At 41.9% G+C, this 25,708-nt stretch overlaps 2 protein-coding genes and 1 pseudogene across 5 annotated transcripts; 2 read left to right on the top strand and 1 right to left on the bottom strand.

Annotated features, from left to right (window-relative positions):
• Window positions 1-1,922: 1,922 nt before the first annotated feature.
• LOC119245626 (60S ribosomal protein L8-like) lies at window positions 1,923-7,220 on the bottom strand (annotated as a pseudogene).
• On the top strand, window positions 5,324-20,996 carry NONO (non-POU domain containing octamer binding). 4 transcript variants are annotated; one of them, XM_037512277.2, is made up of 11 exons: window positions 5,324-5,445; window positions 11,473-11,632; window positions 12,643-12,836; window positions 15,370-15,671; window positions 16,203-16,298; window positions 16,489-16,685; window positions 17,319-17,403; window positions 17,840-17,942; window positions 18,487-18,526; window positions 18,754-18,863; window positions 19,965-20,996. In XM_037512277.2, the coding sequence occupies exons 2-11, from the start codon at window positions 11,482-11,484 to the stop codon at window positions 20,097-20,099; spliced, it is 1,413 nt and encodes a 470-aa protein (XP_037368174.1). In that variant the 5' UTR covers window positions 5,324-5,445; window positions 11,473-11,481; the 3' UTR covers window positions 20,100-20,996. The 4 variants fall into 4 exon arrangements, with proteins under 4 accessions (XP_037368174.1, XP_037368173.1, XP_037368172.1 ...); XM_037512276.2 differs by having other exon boundaries at window positions 11,454-11,632; XM_037512275.2 differs by having other exon boundaries at window positions 5,324-5,456.
• On the top strand, window positions 20,997-25,125 carry ITGB1BP2 (integrin subunit beta 1 binding protein 2). Its single transcript, XM_037512273.2, has 11 exons — window positions 20,997-21,670; window positions 21,917-21,966; window positions 22,046-22,102; window positions 22,178-22,323; window positions 23,008-23,102; window positions 23,206-23,264; window positions 23,407-23,477; window positions 23,596-23,695; window positions 23,962-24,075; window positions 24,324-24,386; window positions 24,722-25,125. Exons 1-11 carry the CDS (start codon window positions 21,607-21,609, stop codon window positions 24,944-24,946), a joined length of 1,044 nt encoding a protein of 347 aa, XP_037368170.1. The 5' UTR covers window positions 20,997-21,606; the 3' UTR covers window positions 24,947-25,125.
• Window positions 25,126-25,708: the final 583 nt, after the last annotated feature.

Below are 25,708 nucleotides of genomic sequence, written 5' to 3'. Positions count from 1 at the left end.
CCTTTACAAAACAGGAGAGGCAGCTCTCCTGCCCACCTGTGACTAAGAAAGTGACTCTATTTTTCTCCTTTCCTTAATAAACCTGTCCTCTTAACACGTAAAAAAAAATACAAAATTACAACAACCCTTCAATGCCTCCCCATAACCTACAGATTAAAGTATAAACTTTTAAGCTTGGCACAGGCCCTTAATTATTTAACTTATGCCTATTTCTCAAGCATGATTTCCTATCACTCAGCCTCTCCAATTCTCTTCAGGCATGACAATTACCTAATTCTGTCTTCCCATCTTTCCTACCATGTGATGTAGACTGCTTTGATGGTGGGAGGATGGAGAAGATGGAGCCCAGTTAGTAACAAAGTGTACAAAAACTACGTTGGAAACCAGGAATTAGGACATGGGTAATTCTACCTCTCACCCTTTGTCCATTGGTCTCTCTGACTTCATCCTCTTTTTTTAAAAAAAATATTTTATTTATTTTTGCGTAGAAGAACAGGGGTGTAGGACAGAGGTGTGGGGAGTGAGATGATTCACCAGAGACAGAGTGGGGAGCAGAACAGGCAGACTGACTGAAATACACTGCTGAGGGGAGCAGTGCGCAAGACAGGAAAGGTCTGCTGCGCCATGTTGGCAGGGGATTGAACTCAGGCCTCTGCAGTAAGTCTTAACTCCTAGGCCACCAGGAAGGCCCTACTGACTTCATTCTCTTGATTAAGAATGGTTAAGCCATTCTGATCCAGTCAAACAAAGCCATACCACCTTTGAGTTACCACTATCTACAACATGCTACTGTAGCACAATTCTTTGTTCACAGTAAACATATGTCTGCTTATGTTATGATTGCCTTGAAGAGATACACAAATATACAAAAACTTTTTATTTGCTACTTCTAGGGTAAGGAAAAAATGTCAGGCTTTTCTGCCCTCCTGCCATTAGGATAGATGGTCCTAATACATGCCTGATGGCAGGCACCTGGAGTAGGGTGTGGGCATACGTAGATGGGATTCACCTGAGCTAAGACTGGGTTTTTAAGGGCAGCATCACGGGGATGCCAGCAGAAGCCAAGAACGAACAGAAGACGAGAGAAGAAGAAGAGAAGCAGAGAGAACGCCAGAGAGCCCAGATAGAGTGAGGATTTGCTGGGGGCTGGGAGGACTGCCAGCCTCCCGGCCCCCCAGCACCCCTGCCTGCCATATGCCTGGTGAACCCCAATAAAAGCCTGAAAACCCTCTGAGGACTCTGACTCCTCCTTTACCGAGTCTGCATGGGATCATAGAAAACCTGCTCAGTGTCCATTCCTGACTCTACACTACTTTAGTTGGTTTTTTTTTTTTTAAAGATTTATTTATTTATACAAGAACCAGGGGCACAGGCCAGATTCACGGGAGGGTGAGAGGATTCACCAGAGACAGAGTGGGGAGCAGAACAGGCAGACTGACGAAATACACTGCTGAGGGAAGCAGCAGGCGAGACAGGAGAGGTCTGCTTGCCATGTGGGACCCTCGCCGGCAAGCCGGGATTAAACCGGCGCTGCAGAGGCTGTGGACAGCTTCACAGCGTGGCGCTCAACCACCTGTGCCACCAGGGGAGGCCCTACTTTAGTTTTTGTGATTAGCAAAGTATAAATTCATTAAAGTATTGACTTTATAGCAGCTTGTTTTGTAATTATGTATTTTTACTTAACAGATACTAAAAACCAACATGTGGAAGTCTATAAAATATCTGATATTAAAATATCCTCATAGATCTTTATGAATTTATGTAAAAAGATAGCTGAAGTATTTTTATTTGATATATCTGCTATATGCTAAAGTATACAGTGCTATACTTACATGTATGTCATTTAAGTAACATACATATGTACTTCTATATGTTTATACACACATATTATATATATGACAAACTTCATTGAATTCCCAGCCTTAGTTCTCTTTCTCCTGCACAATTTTGGTTCCCTGGAGATGCCTAGTCCCATAGAAAGCAGTGAGACCCACTTTGCCGTCAACAGGGGCATCTCTGTGGATGAGAGAAGGTTTGCCAATATATTGGTGGCTGCCACCTCTGAAGGCATGCTGTGCTAGGTTTATGGCAAACACCCCCGCCCCACACACACTTGTGGCCAGCAATTCCTTTTTGCCTCATACTAAGTAGGCACAGCCAGCCTTCAGGATGGGCTTGTCGATCAGCCAGCTCTAGCCACCACAGCTACCACAGCTCTGTTGGCAGAGGAAATGACCTTGGAGCCTGAGGCAGCTTGACTTGGATCTTCTTGGTCTCAGGGTTGTGGGAGATAACAGTGGCATAGTTCCCCAAGGCTCAGGCTTATCGAAGTAAACATCAGACTTCTCCATCAGGGAACACACAATGGTGCCCTCGAGCATGGTGCCCACTAGGAGCCATCGCCAATGTTGAGCTGGGTCATCATGAAACAGAACATGAACTGCCCAGTGTGGATACCCTCGGGGTCAGTGAACAGCTCCATCAGCTTCTTAAATGGGTAGGTATCTGGAAAGAACAGCTTGGTACCCAGGTCGTGGGTGGTGTCTTTCACGATGTGCTTGATGTAGCCTTCACACTTATTGAAGTGCTACCGTGCAGACACACTGCACCTTTGCTGTGCTTCACATGTGCTCACAACGCTGAGTCGTCGCCTTTCCTCTGCCTACGGATCAGGTAGTCCATGGAGCTGGTCTGTTGCCAGCTCCAGCTCCAAAAGAGGAGTCTAGGACTAAAGTATTTTTTTTTAAGATTTATTTTATTTATACAAGAGCTGGGGTACAGGCCAGAGGCATGGGAGCGTGAGAGGATTCACCAGAGACAGAGAGGGGAGCAGAACAGCAGACTGATGAAATACACTTCTGAGGGGAGCAGTGGGCGAGACAGGAGAGGTCTGCCACACCATGTGGGAATCTCCCTGGCTGGCCAGGAATCGAACTCGCACTGCAGAGGCTGCGGACAGCTTCACAGCATGGTGCTCAACGTGCTGCACCACCGGGAGGCCCTAAAGTATTTTTTTAAAGATTTATTTATGGGCCTCCCTGGTGGGGCAGGCGATTGAGTGCAGCACTGTGGGACTGTCCGCAGCCTCTGGAGTGCGTGTTCAATTCCGGCCGGCCGTGGAGATACCCACATGGCACGGCAGACCTCTCCTGGCTCGCCCACTGCTCCTCTCAGCAGTGTCTTCGGTCTGTCTGCCTGTTCTGTTCCCCATTCTGTCTCTGGTGAATCCTCTCACCCTCCCGCACCTCTGGCCTATACCCCAGTTCTTGTATAAAAAAAGATTTATTTATGAATCAAGAACAGGGGCACAGGCCAGAGGTATGGGGGCAGTGAGAGGACTCACCAGAGACAGAGTGGGGAACAGAACAGGCAGATCTACTGAAATACACTGCTGAGGGTGTAGTGGGGGAATCAGGAGAGGTCTGCTGCACTATGTGGGTAGCTCCCTGGCGATGGATCTAACTCATGCAGCAGTGGCTGTGGATAGCTTCATAGGATGCGTCTTAACCCCTTGCGCCACTAGGGAGGCCTGGACTAAAGTATTTTTTTTTTTTTATTTATACAAGCACTGGGTACAGTCAGAAGCGTGGGAGGGTGAGAGAATTCACCAGAGCCAGAGCAGGGAACAGATCAGCCAGACTGACGAAATACACTGCTGAGGGGAGCAGCGGGCGGCAGGAGAGGTCTGCGCGCAATGTGGGACCCTTGCCTGGTGGCCGGGGATGGAACCTGCGCTGCAGAGGCTGCAGGCAGCTTCGCAGCCCAGCAGCCCAGCGCTCAACCGCTGCGCCACTGGGGAGGCCAGACTAAAGTATTTTTTAAAGTGAGATAGTCATGGCTCAGGAAAGTATGTTTAGGGTAATCCTACATGAATAAAAATGTATAAATATTTTTGTTTTGCCTGGACAGTACATAGAAGATAGAAATGCAAGAAAGTGTAATTGTGTAACCCCTGGAGAGTGGGAATGAGGGATGAGTGAAGGAGAACATTCCTCTTTAGGTTCTTAGATATATTGTTTGATTCACACACACACACACACACACACACGTCCCTCAGCAGGTTGTAGTTTTTTGTTTTTTTTTTTTCCGTATGGAGGTGTTTTATTTATTTTCAAATATAATATGATCGTTATCCAATATGGCTGCCACTAGTCATATATATTTAACAAATTCAAATGAAATAGAAAATTCAGCGCCTCAGTCACACTAGTCATATTTCAAGCACTGAAAGGTCACGAATGAACAGAGAAGACACAGAACATTTCTAACACTGCAGAAACTTCTATTGGACGGTGCAGGTCTAGATAACTGTCCCCACACTAGGTGGTGCCAGCTGAGACACCCTGAAACCCAGAGGGTGAATTAGTCAATTAGCGGGAATCAGTTACAAACACAGATCAGTTGAGCCTTGTAAACCTTGATTAACCTCAGGGCTGCTAGTCCTTATGGAAAAATGAAGGGAGATCACCTTATTGGCCTAAGGAAGATAAAATCGATCTGAGCTGGAGGGCTACAATGTATCCATGGCAATGATGACACCTGTTGAATCTCTCAGTAAATCTTAGAAACAATAGTGGTGCTTGGAGTGCTGGGCTACTTGGTAACCGGGATAATGTGGGTACTGTATGTGATCTGTGTGATCACAGATACCAAGTATCAATCCCAATTCCCACCCCTCTCCTCCCCTTTCTATAACTATAACCGTAACTACATAACCAATACCATGTGGTGACTATTTTCAGTTGGCCTTTATGAGTAGACCATGCAGCAGAAGCAGCTAGAAATCTGATTAAGCATGGGGTGTCAGAGTGCAAGTCCTAATGAGGAAGTATGAAAAAAGAAACATGGCGGGGCATTTTTTTTCCAGTAGGAAAAGACTATATCTACTACATTGAATACAATGACATTGTTACTCTTACTTCTTGCACAGGCGCAGTGCAGGAATCCTTAGATCACGCCTACGCGCACATTTTCTCCCCTTCTCCCTCTCTTTCCACTTTCCTCGCTCTCCCTTTTTCCCCTATGCTTCCCCCTGCCCTCATATGGCCTTTCAGTCTTTCGGTTAGTAAGATTATGTCTCTCCTTCCGACCCTCCATATCCTGCCCCCATCCCGCTGCCCCCCTCCCCCCTTCCTTTTCCGTTGCAAGCAGAGTGCAAGTTGTGCATGCGCATTAGGTCCACAGCCTCCCTCTTTGTCCCCATCTGTCGTTCACACGAACTCGAATCTTTCGCGTTCGGTAGCCAATGGGATCCGAGAAATGGCGGAAAAATGACTCTGTCTCTGGAGATAAAACTTGATTGGCAAGTTAGATAACCAATCAAGAACGCTGCTTGGTACCCCTTGGGAGGCACCGAGCTCCGTCGTCTCGTTTCCGGCGGTCGCGCGCTCTTTTCTCGGGACGGTAGAGGCCGTGTAGCGTCGCCGTTACTCTGAGGAGAGAACAGTAGGTGGAGGGTGAGTTTGGGGACGACTTGGTTCTTGTTTGAGAGGGTAGTAGGGTTTCTCGCGACAATCAGTGGAGGAGGAGGTTAGCTTTGGAGGGAGGTTAGTCTTACGTTCCTTAGGCCCCTTGAGGCCTTGTCCCCGTCGCCGCTTGGCCTTCGCAGCCCACCCGCAGGGGGCCATCGCTCTCAACTCGCCTCGCCTCCTGCCTGCACCTGGCTCGGGTTTCCCTTCCCGCCGGTTTTTTTTGTGCGAGTTCTCGTAGAATCGTAACCCTGTTAAGAAGTTCCCCGGCCCTTGAGCCGCGCTGGGCCTGAGGGTGTGGGGTCTATTATCTCAGAGCCCTGAAGTCGCGGCGAGAGGAGGAGGCGCTTTGTCGGGCGCTCCTCCTCTTCGCCTCGTGAGGCCATTAATTCAGAAGGAGAAAGCGGGGCCCCTCCAAGCAATGTTCCTTTGTCAAAACTCTGAGCTGCGAAGTTCATCAGCTAGTCCAGACCCAGCCGCTTTCCCAATCAGGTTTTTGGATGCTTTTTTAAAAAGTCTGGTTGCCCAGCTGCTCGACACTTTCATAAGTGAAACTTAATTTTGTTGATTTCCTATCCGGTATTTTCCACTTGGAGAAACTATTGTCGTAAGCTGACACCCTTCTTTGTCTTCTCAACGGAGAAGTCGAGGTTAGGACTGGAAGGCTCTTTGCATCTAAATTGAAGTTGAGGTCGATGTGTAGGGGATGGGGCTGCCAGATAAAACAGGACGCCCAGGTAAATTGGAATTAAACAGGCACCGAATTTTCTAATATACATTCCATGGGACTTTGAAAAGTCGTTTATTTTCTAATCTGAAATTCTAATTTAGCTGTGGGGTATTTTTATTAGATCTATCTGGCAACTCTTAGTGGGAAAGGCACTGGCTAGATTTACACTGTCTTGGCCAACTTCCTTGTTATTAAGTGAAATGTCTTCAGAAACTAAGAAAAGAACCGTACCATGGCAGTGCATTCTGTAGTTTTCAGGATGGCCCATATCCAGGCAGCCAGCTGGGTCTGGTAGATTTTTACCGGATTTCCCCCACACACGTTTTCCACGTAGAGAGTGGTGGCTTCGCCTGCAAATTAAAGAAACGTTCATTTACATTTCAGAAAAGTGTGATGTGGTGTTTGGTCTTGTACCTAAACAACATTGTGCAACTATATCATGCTCAATAGCCACAGTATTTCTATGTCAAAAATACATGTTCTCTGCAGAAAGTCCTGTAGGACAAAAAAGTAGAAATCCCTGCTGCTGATTTTCATGCTTTGTTCTATTCCCCAAGGCTCAATAGTTAGGGGGCAGTGAATTTCTCTCAGAAGAGATGTTTGCACGTATTTCCAAATTATATTGGTGATCATGTAAGTAGGTGTTGTGAACAGTGTTTATTGTAGTACTTGCTACTTTGTGGGCACTGTTTTGGGTGATTTATACAATACTATGTAGTCTTCACCATTGAATTCTTCCTTGAAAAATAAACAGATTATAAACATTAACATTATGGAGACATTTATTAAAAAAAACACAAAAGTAGGCAAGTTGGTTATAAGAATGACATTTGCTAGAATCTTGAAGAGAAAAATGAATAACGTAATTGATGACGTTTGCCTATGTAGAAATCAGGTTAGTGGTTTCCAGCAGGAACGAGTGACTGCTGTGTACATGATCTCATTTCATTCGTAAAATAGCCAGACCTGTGAGGTAGAGACTGTTACTTACATATTGCAGATGAGGAAACTGAGGCTGCCATGGTGAATGACTAGTAAGTTTGCTGGACTCTATAGATTCTGAAATCAAGTTTAGTTGATCACAAAGCTTGTAGCTTAGTGAGGATTATGAGCTTTAAAGTTCAACAAACCTGACTTCTACTCCATGTTCCATCACTCTTGTGTGACCTTGAATGGGCAAGTGCTTCTATAAGCATCAGTTTTCTTATCCAGAAGAATAATAGTTGTAAGCACTAAATGAGATAATGCAGACTTCACACAGTGGCTGTCATGTAATGGTTAGTAACTATCTGGTATTATCTTACCTACCAAGCTACACTTTTCAAACCAAATGTAACCTCCCTTGAAGTAATCTTAAATGGTTTAGAATATCCCACTGCTTTATTCTGAAGGAGGTAAATCATTTTTACAAGGTTATAAGATGGCATTTTTGAACCAGATGGGTGAGGTGTAGTTAAGATGTAAATACAGAGTTTTTAATATTTATGTTGTGGATTCATGAATGGGATGCAAAGTACTGAAGCTGAGGCCACTGACTCCTGAATTAAAGAGGTTCCCCAGATTCTAGCCAGAGGTAAGACTGTAAGAGGACCTAAGTGGGAAGAGAAGTGGCTGTGAAGATAATTCAATTTTCTGGGGTCAAGGGAAGAGAGGTGTTTGATACCTAGGACTTAAATAGGGAAAGATATAATTTTCTTGTCCACCTACTACATCCCCAGCTGTTCCTGGAGTAGACTTTATTTTACATGTTTCATTTTTATTTCTATAACTTTAAAAAAAATGGTTTGATTTCTTGGTGGGGGGGGCGGTTAACCCATTTACTGTAAAATTGCTGCTACACCTGGGGTAGGGAAGGGGTCCAGTGGAACATGGGGAAGGGTACTTAAGAGTACTGGTGGCAGGCAGGGTGTGAAAGTATGCATTTGTAGAGGTTTGAAACTATAAGCCCTGGAGCATATACAAAGATTTAAGCCTACTCTACCTCATTAAACATAATTTGGGAGAATAAAACTGCTACATGGCATTTAAGTTGTTACAGCTTTTTGAAAAAGTAATGTGCTATCTGGCACGAGTTACATAGATTGAACTATTTTTAAGGAGATAGAAAGCTATAAGCAATACAACATTTACTGCAGCATTATAATGAGAAAGAGATGGAAACAAGCTAAAAATCTCATAGGAGGGAATAGTTTAGTAAATTAAGAGTACATCCAGATGGACTTGATGACTGCAGTCATACTTCTGTTGAAAGTTATAATTATGCTACACAATGGAATTCTACTCAACTATTTAAAAAAAGATGAAATCTTGCCATTTGTGACAACGTGGATGGAACTGGAGGGAATTATGTTAAGCAAAATAAGTCAGAAGAAGAACAAATACTGGATGGTTTCACTCATGTGGACTATAAAGAAACAAAACAAGGGAACAGACAGAAGTAAACCCAAAAAAATCCTAGAAAAAATGATTGCAGAATTAAGGCTACGAGGGGTATGGTGTGAGACTGCATTACAGTGGAGGGTTGTGGGTGTTTGGATGGTAGGTATGGTGTGGTAACATACATCAGAAGAGGGGTGAACCCTGACCCCTAAATAACATGCAGTATTGTAAACATTAACTTGATGAAGAAATTGTGGTTATGTTGATAATATAGAAGTGAGGAAACTAGACAATGGTGCACTATGATTGCCGTTATTGAAATGATGATGTATGTTTTGGAAGGTAAATAAACAAAAATGAAGTTGTTGGAGGACCATTTACCCATGTGCCCAAAGGTTTATATGAGCATAGTTTATAATGGTGAAAAGTTAAAAACAAAGCCAAGTGTCCAACACAGTAGGGGCTTGGTTGAGCACTGAATTCTGTGTCCATTAACTATGTAATCATGTATCATAAATTAGAAAAGGCAGGTTACAAAATAGTTTTTATGGTATCTCATTTAGAGTTCATATAAATACATAAATCAGTGACTGAAAAGGTATACCAAAATGTTAAACAGTGCCTTTTTCTTTGGTGCATCTCTGAATTTTTATTTTTGTTTTTAATATAAAAGATGCATTTTGTAATAGACACCCTGTTGTGGAGAACATAAGATTGATGAAATGATGTAAATGAGAAAATTCAAGTCTTGGCTTAAATGTCAGCTTTTCAGTGAGGCTTACCTCACATCTCTATTCAGAATTACAACCTTCCCCCTTCCATTTCCTATCCACTTTTAAACACACTCCCTTCATTTTTCTTTATATCCCTGTTGGACTTAGTTTTTCTACTTTATTATGTAATTTGTTATGTATATTGTCTCATTAGAAGGTAAACACAGAAGGAAATCTTTTTTTTTCTTGATGTATCCTAAGCTCCTAGAATAGTGCCTATCAAATGGTAGGCATTCAGTGAATATTCATTGATGGATTAGTGGAAAAAAATAGCTCACAAGCAAGACAATTTTCATTACTGTCTGCCTACAGTCATGCACTAAAAAAAATACCTTTCCCTCTTAATACCATTTTTAGTGTTTATATTGTCTTCATAATTTTTGATACTATATAACATGCCATTGTGTACATGTACCATAATTTATTAAAAGTATGAACCACTTTTGGATATTTGTTATTGTTTTGTTACCATAAAGGCCATTACAGTGAATATATAGCTTTTTAAATTTCTAAACTATATTTTTAGGATAAATTTTAGGAGTATAACTCCTGAGTTAAATAATATAAGCTTTTTTTTTTTTTTCATTTAATTTTCTAATAGAATTTTACTGATTTGGTAGTATAAACATCTTAATAGTTATTGTTACTGATTGTCTTGGGAAACAACTTGTATACAGAATTTGATGTTGCATTGATGATTTTTGTTTTGGTTGGGTGTGATATAAAATATTAGGAAAAGTTTTTATACTGATAAAAACTATGTGTAGCTATATACCCATCCAAAATCAATAGTTACCAAGTCTTTGTCACATTTTCTTCATCTGATGAGTAATTTTTCTGTTTTAAAGGAGTCGTGTTAATACAGTTGTCATAATAAGGCCTTTTTCTGCATCTTTCCTTCAGATAAAATCTGAGCGTCTTGTGTTTAAGGGAAAGGATTTAAGATTGGTTTTGCCCTTTTATTTCATTTACTGGAGAACTGTCTTTGAGTGAGGAAGATGATCCTCAGCTTATTAACTGAGTCAGTTAAAATAATTCCATTTTAAAACCACCAACTTGTGAGTTCATTCTGGATTATACCAGGAATTTTCATTGTTTTCTTTTAATTTTACGTTGATTTTTAAATGACAGAATTTAAGAATTTAACATTTTCTTAATTACATGTTCATCTTGTATTTGCTACTTTTATTGCTTTGATACTCATTTTTTTTCTGTTGTGATTAACAACAACATTTACCAAGTGCTTACCATATGCCAGCACTGAACTAGTGTTTTTAACTAATTATTAATCCTTATAGCCACCTTGAAAGGTGAATATTTTTATTATCCCCTTTATAGCAGTTTAGGAAACCAATGCAAAGTAATTTAATTTATCTAATTCCACAATCCATACTTTTCCTGCTTTTCATTTCTCAGTCTTTACTATAGGCTACGACAAAGTGCCAGAGAAGAACAAGACTTAGTTCTTATCTTGTGATAACTAGAATCTATTTCAATCATTATACTTTTATAATGTGCTTTAATATTATAATAGGGGGCCTCCCTGGTGGCGCAAGGGGTTAAGCACTGCACTGCGAAGCCGTCCACAGGCTCTGCAGCATGAGTTCGATCCCCGGCCGGCCAGAAAGAAACCCACATGGTGAAGCAGACCTCTCCTGACTTGCCCACAGCTCCCCTCAGCAGTGTATTTCAGTCATTCTGCCAGTTCTGTTCCCCACTCTGTCTCTGGTGAATCCTCTTACCCCCTACATCTCTGGCCTGTACCCCAGCTCTTGTATCCATAAATAAATAAATCTTTAAAAAATATTACAATAGGGCCAATTTTTAGGTGGTAGATTGTTTTTTGGTAGTTTCCTATTGTATAATATTGAACTGGAAAGTTATTTAGGTCATTCTACTGCCAGCTGTTCTCATCTGCACTTGCCTAGTTATATGGGCAACATAACTGCTACTGCCTCATTATTTTAGATTTTTTAATTGTCATACTTGTTCAAAATAGCCAATTGTTTGAATCTGGCAAAAGCCAGGCTACTAAAGGTGATTAATGACTTAAGTCATTGGATGTTGACTCATTACATTCTTATAACTGAATGTTTTTGACAGTCTATAGATTTTCTTTTAGAGTGTAAAAATGCAGAGCAATAAAACCTTTAACTTGGAGAAACAAAACCATACTCCAAGGAAGCATCATCAACATCACCACCAGCAGCACCACCAGCAGCAACAGCAGCAGCCACCGCCACCACCAATACCTGCAAATGGGCAGCAAGCCAGCAGCCAAAGTGAGTACATGCTAGGAATGGGGTAGAAATAGGTTCCCTCTTGGGAATGGTTTCTTGGTTTTTAGATTAGTCTCTGGGGATTATATGTAAAGGACTAGGCTTTTGTGACACACCTTTGTTCTTTTTCCTATTTACCTCTTACTATATCTTATAATAGTAAAGGGCTGATTCTCAGAAACCAAGAAGCAGACATGTAGGATAGCAGTTAAGTATAGGTTGCTCTGCTGTGTTGGCACATATTACTGCTAAATAGATATGTGTGTGATTTAATGTCAGAACTTGATTTTTCGAAGTAATCATCAGGTGACTGGTTCTTTAGAGAATAAAGAACAAGTCTTTAAGACTTAATGGAGAAAAAATTCTGCTAGTGAGTATTTACACTCTTAGCCTGGATCGATACCTGCCTATTTTTCATCAGAGTAAATAGTCTTTAAGGTATGTTCCCTCTGATACAGTAAGCTTTTAGCACATATGTTCCTCTAAGACTAGAACCAACCTCAGTTCTCTTTTTCCAGGGATTTTTACAAAGAATACTCTCTCCCAATTCATTTCTTTTTATTCTCTTACCTCACAAACTTAAAAAAATAATGGGAACTATTAAAATTATGAAGACTGGTGAGAAATTGGAAAAATGGGGCAATTGTGTTTTAAATTATAAGGTCTGATCCCTCTGACAGGGCTCCTGACTTACTTTATTTTCACTTTGGCCAGTGTTTCCTTTTTGTCTTTTTTCTATCTCTGACTTAGTCCAGGCTCTCTTCTGGCCCATAGTAGAACTGTTGAGACGTCCCCCTAAGTCTCTGAGACGTCCCCCTAAGTCTCTACATACTGCTTTGACATTCTAAGGTGCAATTTACTGATAAGTGGCCAGTATATAGGTTGCATTGGGAAATGGTATTTGACTTCTACAGCAATTAGGCTTCCTAATTGAGCAGTAGTTGTAGCTCTTTGAGAATGTGACTGTAATTCTCTTTCCCTTATCTTTTGAGTGACTGTGTGTCTTCTCTCAGATGAAGGTTTGACTATTGACCTGAAGAATTTTAGGAAACCAGGAGAGAAGACCTTCACCCAACGTAGCCGACTCTTTGTGGGCAATCTGCCTCCTGACATCACTGAGGAGGAAATGAGAAAGCTATTTGAGAAATACGGGAAGGCAGGCGAAGTCTTTATTCATAAGGATAAGGGCTTTGGCTTTATTCGCTTGGTGAGCAATTGGGAAAAGGTGGAGAAACTGGGGAATGGTGGATATGGAAAATGAAGCAGTGCAAATAATTCTGACATGATCTGTTTGTTAAAAGCCTGTGGTTGTAGCTGGTGAAACAGGACCAAAAAATGCAGATTCTTTATATTTCTCATAGATTTTTGTTTTACTTGCCTTTTGTTTTACTTGTTTTATTTACTTAGGATACTGGGACTTAAAGTATGCCCCTTAGAGCTTTGTTGTCTTAACTGAGAAATTTCAAACATACAGAAGTAGACGGAATACTATAATGAACTTACAGTTACTCATTGTCTGGCCTCAATAATTTTCAACTTTTTTTTTTTTTTTTTTTTTGGAAGAAATGTAAAGTTTTTATTTTAGTAATGATCAAGGTTTATTTTAGTAATGATCAAGGTTTATATAATTTATTTCCCAAACCCTTACATATGTATTAAGATACTTTAAAACCATGAGGGGATAGTTTTACTTGTATCTGGGGTTTTTGGTTTTGTTTTTAATTTTCATTGTGCAAAAATACATGTAAGATTTATTATTTTGATCTTTTTTTTTAAGTGGAACTTTAAAAAAATTAATTGATTTAGGAAAAATGTTTTTGTGTATTGGGGTGAATATTTCTAGGCATTATCTACATATGAGAGTTATGTGCCAGCAAGATCACTGGATGTGGTGGTCAGAACTAGTTTCTATTCCAGATCTTGAGACTACATAGGCAAGTCATTTTCCTGGGTCTCAAATTTCTTTTTAAGAAAAATATTGGATGGTTTCACTTATAGCAGGAATGAATATAGGGGAACCAAATAAGACATCAGTGTAAAAAAAAAATAGTAACGGTACAAAACACAACAAAGCAAAAACAGAGAATTATAAATCAGAGACATACTGCAGGGGAGGAGGAAGAAGGAGGGATTGGAGGGAGGGAGGAGCACAGGGTGCTGTGGTGATAGTGCACAGGTGCATTGGTGAAGGAAACTATGGGGACTACACCTGATGGGGTAGGGGGGAAGCAAATATTGTTTAAAAATGAACAATGATGTAAAAAAATTGATATTAAAAAAATAAAATGCAAAAAATCCCAAATTCCTTTTTAATAATTTGGAGGGAGAAATCAAGATATGTGCTTGTAATGAGGCATCATGGAGGGAATAAGTGATTCTGGTTAAAATTGTTTGTACATACCGTTCAAAACTATAATTGAGAAATAAATGTAAATTAGTTTTTAATTTTCCCCAAATGAAATAATACACAGCACCCTAAAAGGTAATCAAATAGTAAAAGTGAAACTGTGATCATTTAAAAAGACATTGGTGGTAATTTAGAGGGTTTGCAGTCATCCTCCCTATCTTTAATCACTTTGATTAACAAGGCTCACTGAGTACCAAGCAAACACTAAAACTTGGAAATATCATGCTGGAACAGTTGAATTTTAAGGCTATAGAAATAACCCATAATATTTCCAATATTGGGCCTCCCTGGTGGCGCAAGGGGTTAAGACGCAACCTAGGAAGCTAACCGTGGCCACTGCAGCACGAGTTTGATCCCCAGTCAGGGAGCAACCCACATGGCACAGCAGACCTCTCCTGCCTTGCACACTGCTCCCCCCTCAGCAGTGTATTTTGGTCAATCTGCCTGTTCTGTTCCCCTCTGTCTCTGGTGAATTCTCTCACCCCTCACACCTCTGATCTGTACCCCTGTTCTTGTATGCATAAATAAATAAATCTTTAAAAAAATTTCCAGTATTTACAAAGAACTCGTACAACTCAAAAACAAGAAAATAATTAAGAAAATGGGCAGCAGAGCTAAATGGATAATTCCCCAAAGAAGATAAACAGATGGACAATATGCATGTTAAGGGAAAAAAAGCTCCCCATATCATCAAGGAAATACAAATCAAAAACCACAATGAGATATCCATTTCACACTTGTGAGAAAACTAATTTTTAAAATTGGAAGGCAAATGATGAAATTAAAGAAAACTCTTCTAACAATAAAGGTAAAGATCTTTAGCCTATAAAAGTTTTTCTGTTAGACATCCCCTTAAATAAATGAGGTAAGGTTATATAGAACTCATCTGAGAAAAATATATGTGAAAAATTTCAAACTGCAGAAATCAATCATAAATAAAAATGAAATTTATCACAAATTTAAAAATAATTGTAGCTAGCTAAAATTAAAATATTACGGTTAAAATATATGTATTGCAAGGGTAGGTTTTAGATTGAGCATTGTCCAGAAGATCTGTACCACTTGGAAGAATAAATCTATGGTACTGATATCCATGTAAGTGGTATTAATTTCTGGGATTTCCAATTGATTCAGTCCAAGGCCATCAGAGCATTTAGGCTAATGAAGGGGTCACCTGAAACAGTTCTTCCAGTTCTATCCATGTCTCTTTGTATGCTTGCTGAGAGTTTTTTGAGACATCTTGTCATTGAACTATATGCTACTTTAGACTGTTGGTGGCTGCATGGGTGGTCTTCATGAAACTGAGTTATTCTAACTTTTTTTTACTTCCTAGGAAACGCGAACCCTAGCGGAGATTGCCAAAGTGGAACTGGACAACATGCCACTCCGTGGAAAGCAGCTGCGTGTGCGCTTTGCTTGCCATAGTGCATCCCTCACGGTTCGAAACCTTCCTCAGTATGTGTCCAATGAGCTGCTAGAGGAAGCCTTTTCTGTATTTGGTCAGGTGGAGAGGGCTGTAGTCATTGTGGATGATAGAGGAAGGCCCTCAGGAAAAGGCATTGTTGAATTCTCAGGGAAACCAGCTGCTCGCAAAGCTCTGGACAGATGCAGTGAAGGCTCCTTCCTGCTAACCACGTAAGTGAGGGGTCATTTTCAAAAATAGATTTTAGATTACTGCTTTCTTCTGTGGTCCTAGGGAGTTAGCCTCTAGGAACCATGTTCTTGTGTTCGTTTAAAGATTTTTGATACTTCTATTATGGTTTTTTATGTAATCTTTAATTAATGGAAATGGGAGGGCTAAGAAACTTTTCCAGTCTTTCATTCAGTTGTCATTTAATCAGTGTCAGGTCTCCCCTTAATTTGAAGTTTCAGAACTTTTTGTGGAGTTCTGTAAATATTGGATGTTTAGGCTGCACTCAAGTATTCTATCTACCTCATTTGAACATCTTTTTTAAGGGATCTGAAGCTTGACACTATCCTTGCTATCAATCCCAGATCCTATATAATGCCATAAAAGGACTTGGTTGCCTGGGGCTAGATGTATAAAACCCTTCAAAAATAGTTTAATTGTCCAGTCCTGACCAGTAACTAGTTTATCTGCTGGAGGCAGCTATAGAAAGGAATCCTGGTATAGGTATGATTTGATTAACACTTTATTCTCCCCAGATTTCCAAGGCCTGTGACTGTGGAGCCCATGGACCAGTTAGATGATGAAGAAGGACTTCCAGAGAAGCTGGTTATAAAGAACCAGCAATTTCATAAGTATGTAGTCCTGAAAGGTTCCCTGTTCAGTGTTTGCCTATTCGTAAGGAATCCTGTAAAGGGATGTGTAAAAGAAGCAGGTCTTGGTTATGTGTTCACTGGCAGCCATTATCTTGGCCCTCAGGAGGAATGTAATACTTAGTGGAGGGGACCTTAGGCAAAGTTGTTAACCCAGGAACTTTGTCTATAGGGAACGAGAGCAGCCGCCCAGATTTGCACAACCTGGCTCCTTTGAGTATGAGTATGCCATGCGCTGGAAGGCACTCATTGAAATGGAGAAACAGCAGCAGGACCAAGTGGACCGCAACATCAAGGAAGCTCGTGAGAAGCTGGAGATGGAGATGGAGGCTGCTCGCCATGAGCACCAGGTCATGCTAATGAGGCAGGGTGAGTGTAGACCTGTAAGTCTTACAAATAAAAGGTCAGAATAACTTTTTTTTAAAGATTGATTCATTTATGCATTCAAGAGCTGGGGTACAGGCAAGAGATGTGGGGTGGGGGGGATGAGAGGATTCACCAGAGACAGTGGGGAACAGAACAGGCAGACTGACTGAAATACACTGCTGAGGGGAGCAGTGGGTGAGACAGGAGAGGTCTGCTGTGCCATGTGGGTTGTGGATTGCTTCGTAGTGTGGTGCTTAACCCCTTGCACCACCAGGGAGGCCCCCAGAATAACTTTTTAAAGGAATTTCTTTGTATTAGTCAAGAGAGGGCTCAATCTACTTTGGTTCTGAAATATTTTGTTGATTTTGGTAGTCAAATAAGCTTGGAGATAGTAACAGAGAGAATACTGGATTCTGTGGAGAAAGAAATAATAGGAATGAGGTAATTCCTATTAATAGGAATAATAGGAATGAAATAAATAAAAGAAATGAAATAATTTGACTTCATTTTTTGAGTTTGGGTAATTTAGATGGCCAAACCGGGGTTTTTGTATCCACTTTGCTTTCTGGATCTTTAGGGTAAAGTATTGGTCTTTATGAGGAATGAAGGATACTTTTAATTAGTTTGTTTCTCTAGATTTGATGAGGCGTCAAGAAGAACTTCGAAGGATGGAAGAACTGCATAATCAGGAAGTGCAGAAACGAAAGCAGTTAGAGCTCAGGTAACTTTTTCTCAAACCTTTTTTCTGTGACAACTCTGAAAGGTAATGTCTCTCTCTTGTTTCTGACCACCATGCTGCCTCACTGTCTACATGGGTGGTCTTCATGAAATTTTTGTAATTTGTAAATATGTTGGCATATGTTTCTTGACTGCCTCTAAAGTCTTGCCTTTGTTTGGGAGAGATGTTTTAGATTTGAGGAGTTACTGGGGCTACACTGAAACGAAAGCAGCTGAGTATTGGTCTCATGAGACTCCTTTGGGAAAAGAGAACTTTTTTCTCCTGATAGATACATTGTGTTGCTTTTAGGGTTGGGCACACTTAACAGTGAGTTTCCTGGAGAGCTGTGGTCATTTTCAGTATGATTTCCTTGACTGAGTCCCTTATAACCTGCTCAGGTTCTGGAATGCCTCTGCTTAAATACTTTGACTCTCTGTAGGCAGGAGGAAGAGCGTAGGCGCCGTGAAGAAGAGATGCGGCGACAGCAGGAAGAAATGATGCGGCGACAACAGGAAGGATTCAAGGGAACCTTCCCTGATGCGGTATATCTCCCATAAGCCTATGATGTACCAGGCCAGTCATGACATGACAGACCCACCGTGAATTGTTCACTGGAACTGTAGAATATGATCAATATTTTCTAGTTTATGAAACTCCTTGTAAAAAGAATTTAGAAAGATAATGATTGTAGGGCCATTCTTCTTGCCTTAAAGGCAATTTATGATGAAAAGCTGGGACCATTATATGCTATTTAGACCCAGATATAGCCAGTCATATAGCAGCCTTCACTAGTTGTCTGCTGTCCTCACAGTTGTCCAGGTTAGAACTGTAGAAGAAATCAGTTCCTTTTCCCTGTTCCTTTCCCAGCTCCTATTCCTAATATGAGGCCTTGAGTTTGTGTTTTGGTAGCTTTGACCTTGAACTCACTGCGCAACTAGCAAGGAGTTGCTGGTGTGTTCCTCAGTGAGGGTTCAGAATTCTTGGGATGTGTTATCGTTATCTCTTTTCCTTAGTGTGTGATCCTCCATGGATTGTGGTAGAATGCAGTACTGTTTTGGGCTATCTTGGGTGTTTTTTGTTTTTCAGAGAGAGCAAGAGATACGGATGGGCCAGATGGCTATGGGAGGTAAGGATTTAGCGGGGTAACAGCTTTGATTTCCTTTTTTTGTCTCATTTCTGGTGAACTATGTAGCTTTTCCTACTTAGTCCTGATTTAAGGGGCTGACATTTCCTGGAGCACCATTTTGGGGGAGGGGTATGACATATCTTAGCCCAGAGGTCTAGTTGAGTTGTTTTCTTTGGTGCAGAAAGAGATGAACAATCTCTTGTACTGATCACACTACTTTGCTTTAGGTGCTATGGGCATAAACAACAGAGGTGCCATGCCCCCTGCTCCCGTGCCAGCTGGTACTCCTGCTCCACCAGGACCTGCCGCTATGATGCCAGATGGAACCTTGGGATTGGTAATAAATTATAGAGCCTTACAGTAACTGTATATGTTGACAGGAAGGAGAAAGATCTTTGCCTTTACAGTTCCTAGGACTGCCATAACTTTGCTACAGATTTATCAGTCTTTGTGACTGCTAGAATTAATCCATGAAATGTAACCTTAAGGTTTTTATTTTTGAATTTTTGAACTAACAGTCTCAAATTATACTTTATCTAGGAGTCTGTATGACTGGTCAGTCATATTGACTGTTAAGTTGCTACCCTGGGTGAATAGGTTTTTTTGTTTTTTTTTTTTGTGGGACCCTTGCCGGTGCTGGGGAATGAACCGGCGCTGCAGAGGCTGTGGGCAGCCTCGCAGCCTAGTGCTCAACCGCTGCGCCACCAGGGGAGGCCCAGGTTCTATTTTTGAGGGAAGGCAATGAAGGTTAGGTATTATAACATAAGGGGCCTCCCTTGTGGCACAAGGGGTTTAGTCTCAGCACTATGAAGCTATCAGCAGCCACTGCAGCACGAGTTCGATTCCCAGCCTGGGAGCTGATGCACATGGCACAGCAGACCTCTCCTGTCTCACCCGCTGCTCCCCTAAGCAGTGTGTTTCAGTCAGTCTGCCTGTTCTGCTCCCCTCTCTGTCTCTGGTGAATCCTCTCACCCCCCACCACCCCACATGCCTCTGGCCTACACCCCAGCTCTTGTATGCATAAATAAAGCTTTTTAAAAAATAAAGTATTATCACATAAAATACGGCTGTTTGTAGAATTCTAGGTTGAATTTAGTTTTAGTTGGATAGACACAAGATTGCTGAAGAGTAATGGCCTGCCCTTGTCCACATACCAAGCTATGGCACAAAGACTTAACTAAAACTTATGCCCCCTAGGAATTTAGTATGTAATAATGTTTGGCAAATAGGGATAGGGATGAAAAGTTACAGATAGATGATTGAGTGGATCCATAAATCAGGCAACCTTCCTTTAAGAGATAACTGCTAGAATTCTAAATAGGCTTAGTCACCTCTAACGTCAGGATCCTTGAATAGATGGGTGGTAATGGCTTCCAAGGAAGGGTTACAGAAGAACATACATTCTATTGTAACACTGTTCTCTTTTTCTCTCTTTAAGACTCCACCAACCACTGAACGCTTTGGCCAAGCTGCTACAATGGAAGGAATTGGGGCGATTGGTGGAACCCCTCCTACATTCAATCGAGCAGCTCCTGGGGCTGAATTTGCTCCAAACAAACGTCGCCGATACTAATAAAATTGCAGTGTCTAGTTTCCCAAAACCCTTAAAGAAAAGGACCCTTTTTGGACTAGCCAGAATTCTACCCTGGAAAAGTGTTAGGGATTCCTCCCAATAGATAGGTTTTCCCTGCCTGTACTACTCTAGGGAGTATGCTGGAGGCAGAGGGCAAGGGAGGGGTGATAATTAACAAATAAGTTCTGTGTGGTACATTGTTTAATCAGTTCTGTGTAGTGCATTCCTAAAGTCTCATGTGATTGTTGAGAGCCCAGGGGGAACATAACAAAATGGATCCAGTTAGAGCCCCAGTAATCTTGATCATTCCATGCTTTGTCCATCCTGTTTTATTTGCTTTCTCATTCTTACACTCTCCAACCCCGAAGACACTGCCACATACACCACGAAAACCAAACATCCCCCAATGACCTTAGCCCCATGCTCCATTCACTCCCAGGTGGGAATTCAGGCAAATGTCCACAGAGGTCACAGATAACATGCATACGGTTCTGTTATATCCCATATATTACCCCTTTGTGTCCTAAGGAAGACATTTTCTCTTAGAGATTTTCATTTTAGCATATCTTAAAAATAAATCTTGTGTTAACTTGCCTCCATCTTTTTCTTGGGTAAGGACATCCCAGGAATTGCCCTTTTGTGTCTATAATGTTGCTGATCACAGCTTTTCTTGATAGGCCTAGTACAATCTTGGAACAGGGTTGCTGTATGCTGAAGGTCAGACAGTAGCACTTGGCCTTGCCTATCTTAGGTAGTTATGCTGTGCATTTTTATTGGTGTACCATGTTTGATTTGTCCCTGATACCTTTGGAGTTTTTCTGAGATGGAGCAGTAATGCAGCATCAACTTATTAAAAAACATTTTAAGCCTTTTAATTTTCTGTGCTATTTTTGAAGGGGATGGGAGGGAGGTGGGGGAATTCTGTTCTCAGGAGATGATCACTGGGCTTTATGAAGATGATCCTTTATGACCTTTTGATTAAAGTATTAACCATCCATTAGGCCAACATGGAGCGGTCAGAGGCATAGTGGGGCTGAAGTGGTTGGCAAAGATCAGAATGACTGGCAATACAATTAAGGAGGGTGGCAGTCAAGAAGCCTGTTTTGAAAGCAAAAATGGGCTGGAGGAAATTGGGTACCCTCACTGAGCTGGGGCAGTCTCAAAATTTCCTGAGCAGCTGCTGGTACGTCAGAGGCTTGGAATTGGCATGGTAAATCTAAAACTGTCTCAGCAGTGGTTAGCTGACCTCATCCAAGTTCCAATTCCTACTCTGACTGATGCCTTTTTCCTGAGCCTCAGAGCTAAAGAGCCTCCTGTGTTCTTTCCTATTGGCTGGGAAGACCAATTGAAGTTCCCTTGCCCATGTTAGGAGGTGTACGCCTCCTGAACTAAAGATAGAAACAGCTGGCCCTTCCAAGCAGCTAAAAGCCTCCAGAGTAAGAGGTGTTCCCCCACTCGTCAGCCAGACTCCTTGAAATACCCTTTCAGTAATTCTACCAACACCTCCATGGCTCTACTCTGCCATAACAAAGGCTGTGGGCAGCACTTTGACCCCAATACCAACCTTCCTGGTGAGTAGACTTACCATGATCTGGTAGGTGTTAGGGGCCCTGTAGCTTTGGATGCTCTATTAAAGGAGCATGGAGAGAAATCTGGCGTACCTGCTTTAGTTTAATTGGTTTGGGTGATCTTTAATATTTACTGTTTTGTTTTTTTTTTTTTTACATTGAAAGAAATCATAAGCCTGGTATAAAGAGGTGAGTGATACTTGGTATAGATGCCTTTTCTTCCTTGATCCTTTCTACCTGTATCTACAGATTCCTGTTGCCATCACCCTGGGGTCCCAATCTTCCATGATGCACTTAAGGTGAGAAGGAGGGCATAGCAGTTCCCAAGGACATATGCCTGCTCGGTGGTCTAAGCTAAGCTGGTTCTCTTGTTATCAGGGTTGGTCCTGCTGCTGGAAGCGAACTGTAGATTTCTCTGAGTTCTTAAACATCAAGGTAAATTCTTGACTTCCTTGGATTCTGCCCCTAGTAGAAGGATTCTATCCCTAATCCTCTCCTTATCTGTACTAGGGCTGTACTGTGGGACCACACTCTGCTGAGAAGCTTTCTGAGGACCCTCAACCTGAGGGCCCTGCCACAAGCAGTTCACTTGAGGAGCAAAAACCTCTGAATACGTTTCCAAAGTCAGCAGAGACCTTGCGCCGGGAGAGGCCCAAGTAAAGAGGAGGCAATCCCTGGGTTTTCCCTACATCCATACAGCTTCTAGGCATGATTAATAGGTCACTGGGGTTTGGGAAGTAAGGACTAGAGGCATGAGGAGGGCCAGGTGTCAGGGCTTAGTGTATATTTTGTGCCTTAGGGGAAATTTGTATCTGGAAGTAATGGCCTTTGCTCTAAAGTGGCATGGGGTGATAGGATAGATATTTCAAGTCAACAGAGTAGATAGTCCCTCATGAATATATAGTTTCTACACAAAGGGGATTGTTGAGAATGACTTGATTTTTTTTTCCTTTCAGGAAAGAGCTTTAAGATAAGTTTTATATTAAGAAAAGGATGTAGTATGGGCAGCCTTGAGGCTGTAGAGAAGAATAAGTTAGAATTTTTGAAAATACAAGAAAGTTGTATTTGGTTCATAGTTAATTAGAGGAAGAGGAAATGATACAGTTCTGCAGAGAAATGAGGTTAGATTTAGAACAACTGAATATATGGACAAGAGAAGCCCTGAGGATTTCCTCAGGGTTCAGGAATTTGAGATGTCCACAGAAATGAAAATTGGCAATGGGGTGGCTACCCACTTTCACCAGATGACTTCTTCAACTCCATTACCACTGGTGGGAGTGTTGGAGCTGTCAATAATGGTTAATGGGTCAGAACTAAATCACCTCACCTATACCTGCTAGGTCAGAGTTGCCTCCAAAGCTGCTGCCACTAAACATATCCCAAGCATTGGAAATGGCATTGGAACAGAAGGAACTAGACCAGGAACCTGGAGCAGGTAAGTGGATCTTTAGTAGGACAGGCTTTGCAGACAAATTTAGTGAAAGTGGCAGTTGGGTAGAAGGAATGGATAGGTTCCTGACTCTGTTTCCCTTGCCCAGGACTTGACAGTAGTCTGATTCAGACTGGTTCCAGCTGCCAGAACCCAGGATGTGATGCTGTGAGTGAGTTTGCAGGGGGAGGCTCAGGCATGTGACTGAGAGATACTACACATGAGGATAACTGGGTATAGGTATGAGGCTGTATGGGGTATACTTAGGCATGGCGTGATTCTTTTCCTGATCCTGATTTATTCTTCTTAGGTTTACCAAGGCCCTGAGAGTGATGCTACTCCATGTACCTACCACCCAGGAGCACCTCGATTCCATGAAGGGTGAGGAAGGGGACTGTGTGGACTGTGAGACAAGTTTCTCCCAATGTTGATTGTAAGATGGGAGTGAGGGCTTGTGAGGAGGAGAAGGAAGAGTCAGTGGATCATCTTCTTATCTCAGGATGAAATCTTGGAGCTGTTGTGGCATCCAGACCCTGGATTTTGGGGCATTCCTGGCACAACCAGGATGCAGAGTTGGTAGACATGACTGGGGGAAGCAGGTAAGTCCCAACTTTCCTGAACTCTTAATTAGAATTCAGTTCCAGAAATGATTTCTTCTCCCTATACCTCATAGCCAGGTTCTATCTTCTACCTTTAGTATGGACCAAATAAGATTTTGCTTGTTATCCCTCAATAGCCTAGAGGCCTTGCAATATGAGGTAGTGTTAATCTTTCTGAGACTCTCTGTCTCTTCACACATCCCATGAGAACTCCCCTTGGGTTAAGAGTTCATTCTTACCACCCATATTTCACATTTTCTCTTTAGCTGCCAGCATCTTGTCGTCATGATTGGCACCAGACAGATTCCTTAGTAGTGGTGACGGTGTATGGCCAGATTCCACTGCCTGCATTCAACTGGGTGAAGGCCAGTCAAACTGAGGTAAGGAATGTCTGATACTAGATGGGAGGCTAGTGAATTGGGTGATACTACAATCTTACAGGCAGAGTTGCTGTATGCAGTTAATGTGTAGGTTCTGTAGTTCCCTGAGAGGAAGGTAGAGCTATTATTAGGTCAGGGTTATCTGGTTGACCTGTGGATGTTGGAATCACACCTCTGGCTTGGTTCTCTGTCATAATCACTTGTGCTGACCTGAGATTGTTACTATCCCTGTAATTCTTTTCTCTCAGCTTCATGTCCACATTGTCTTTGATGGTAACCGTGTGTTCCAAGCACAGATGAAGCTCTGGGGGGTAAGTGGAGATAAGGGGGCCCAGGAAGGGAAGGGAGATGGGGTGAAAAAAGGACCAATCTGGAATGAGCAGAGAGTGTCTTCAGGGAAGGAATTATAGGGAAAGTGGACTTTTTTTCTTCATTTGCTTTGATATTCTCTCCTCTCCATTTCTCCTTTTCCTTACTTCCTCTCTCTCCCTAACTATGTTGCTTTACAACTGCACTATCTTTTTTCCCTCTACCTTATACTTTAAAATTTTCTCACTGTCATTCATTACCACCCTACCCTGACCCAAATCCCTTTGATTTCCTCATTTTCTCTTTCTTCTGTGTTCTATCTTTCCCTCCTTCTCAGGTCATAAACGTGGAGCAGAGCTCTGTCTCCTTGATGCCATCTCGGGTTGAAATCTCCCTGGTCAAGGCTGACCCAGGGTCCTGGGCCCAGCTGGAGCACCCTGATGCAGTAGCTGAGAAGGCTAGGGCAGGGGTTGGATTAGAGATGGATGAGGAAGAATCTGAGGATTCAGATGATGATCTGAGCTGGACAGAGGAAGAGGAAGAGGAAGCGATGGGGGAATAGTTATATTAGACAGCTGAGTATCTTGATAGGACCTCAGTGACTCCCTGAAGATGTTAGAGACCAGGATATGTTGGCAGTGTGGTATTACTGAGCAGAAGGAGGCTGAAGGGAGGGGAGAACAAAAGTGTCCAAATCATGCTGTTTATTCCCTTAAATAAATCTTATATTCTGCAGTTTCACATAGTGTCGTTCTCTCACCTCACTAAGATCATATTCATTCCCTTAACTTCTGTGTGTGTTTAGCACGTGTGTAAAAACAAGCACATGCATATTCAACCTGTTTTTCACAGTGATTAAGCATTTCCTGAGTACTTAGTATGTGCCCTGTCATACAGGGGTTTAGAGATACCTGTGGAATAAGACTCATTCCTCTCAGGAAAATTAGATTCTTATTGACAATAAAACCCAGTCTACATCAAATAATAATAAACAATGTCAGGTACTTTAACTGAATGCTAAATTGCGAGTATAATTTTTAAGAGCTGCAGGAGATCAAGAGAATGGAGACATTAATGCTGACTGTAGTAGAAAAGGAAATCTCCATAGAAGAAATAAATTTTTTAAAAGATTTTATTTATTTATTTATACAAGCACTGGGTACAGTCAGAAGCATGGGAAGGTGAGAGAATTCACCAGAGCCAGAGCAGGGAGCAGAACAGGCAGACTGACGAAGTACACTGCTGAGGGGAGCAGCGGGCATGGCAGGAGAGGTCTGCGCGCCATGTGGGACCCTCGCCCGGCGGCCAGGGATCGAACCGTCGC

Source organism: Talpa occidentalis, unplaced genomic scaffold (genome assembly GCF_014898055.3).
Source record: "Talpa occidentalis isolate TD23 unplaced genomic scaffold, MPIMG_talOcc4v2.1 talOcc4.15, whole genome shotgun sequence".
Lineage (NCBI taxonomy): Eukaryota > Metazoa > Chordata > Mammalia > Eulipotyphla > Talpidae > Talpa > Talpa occidentalis.
Note: the sequence above shows the minus strand (reverse complement) of the source record. Positions and strands in the feature narration are given on the sequence as shown.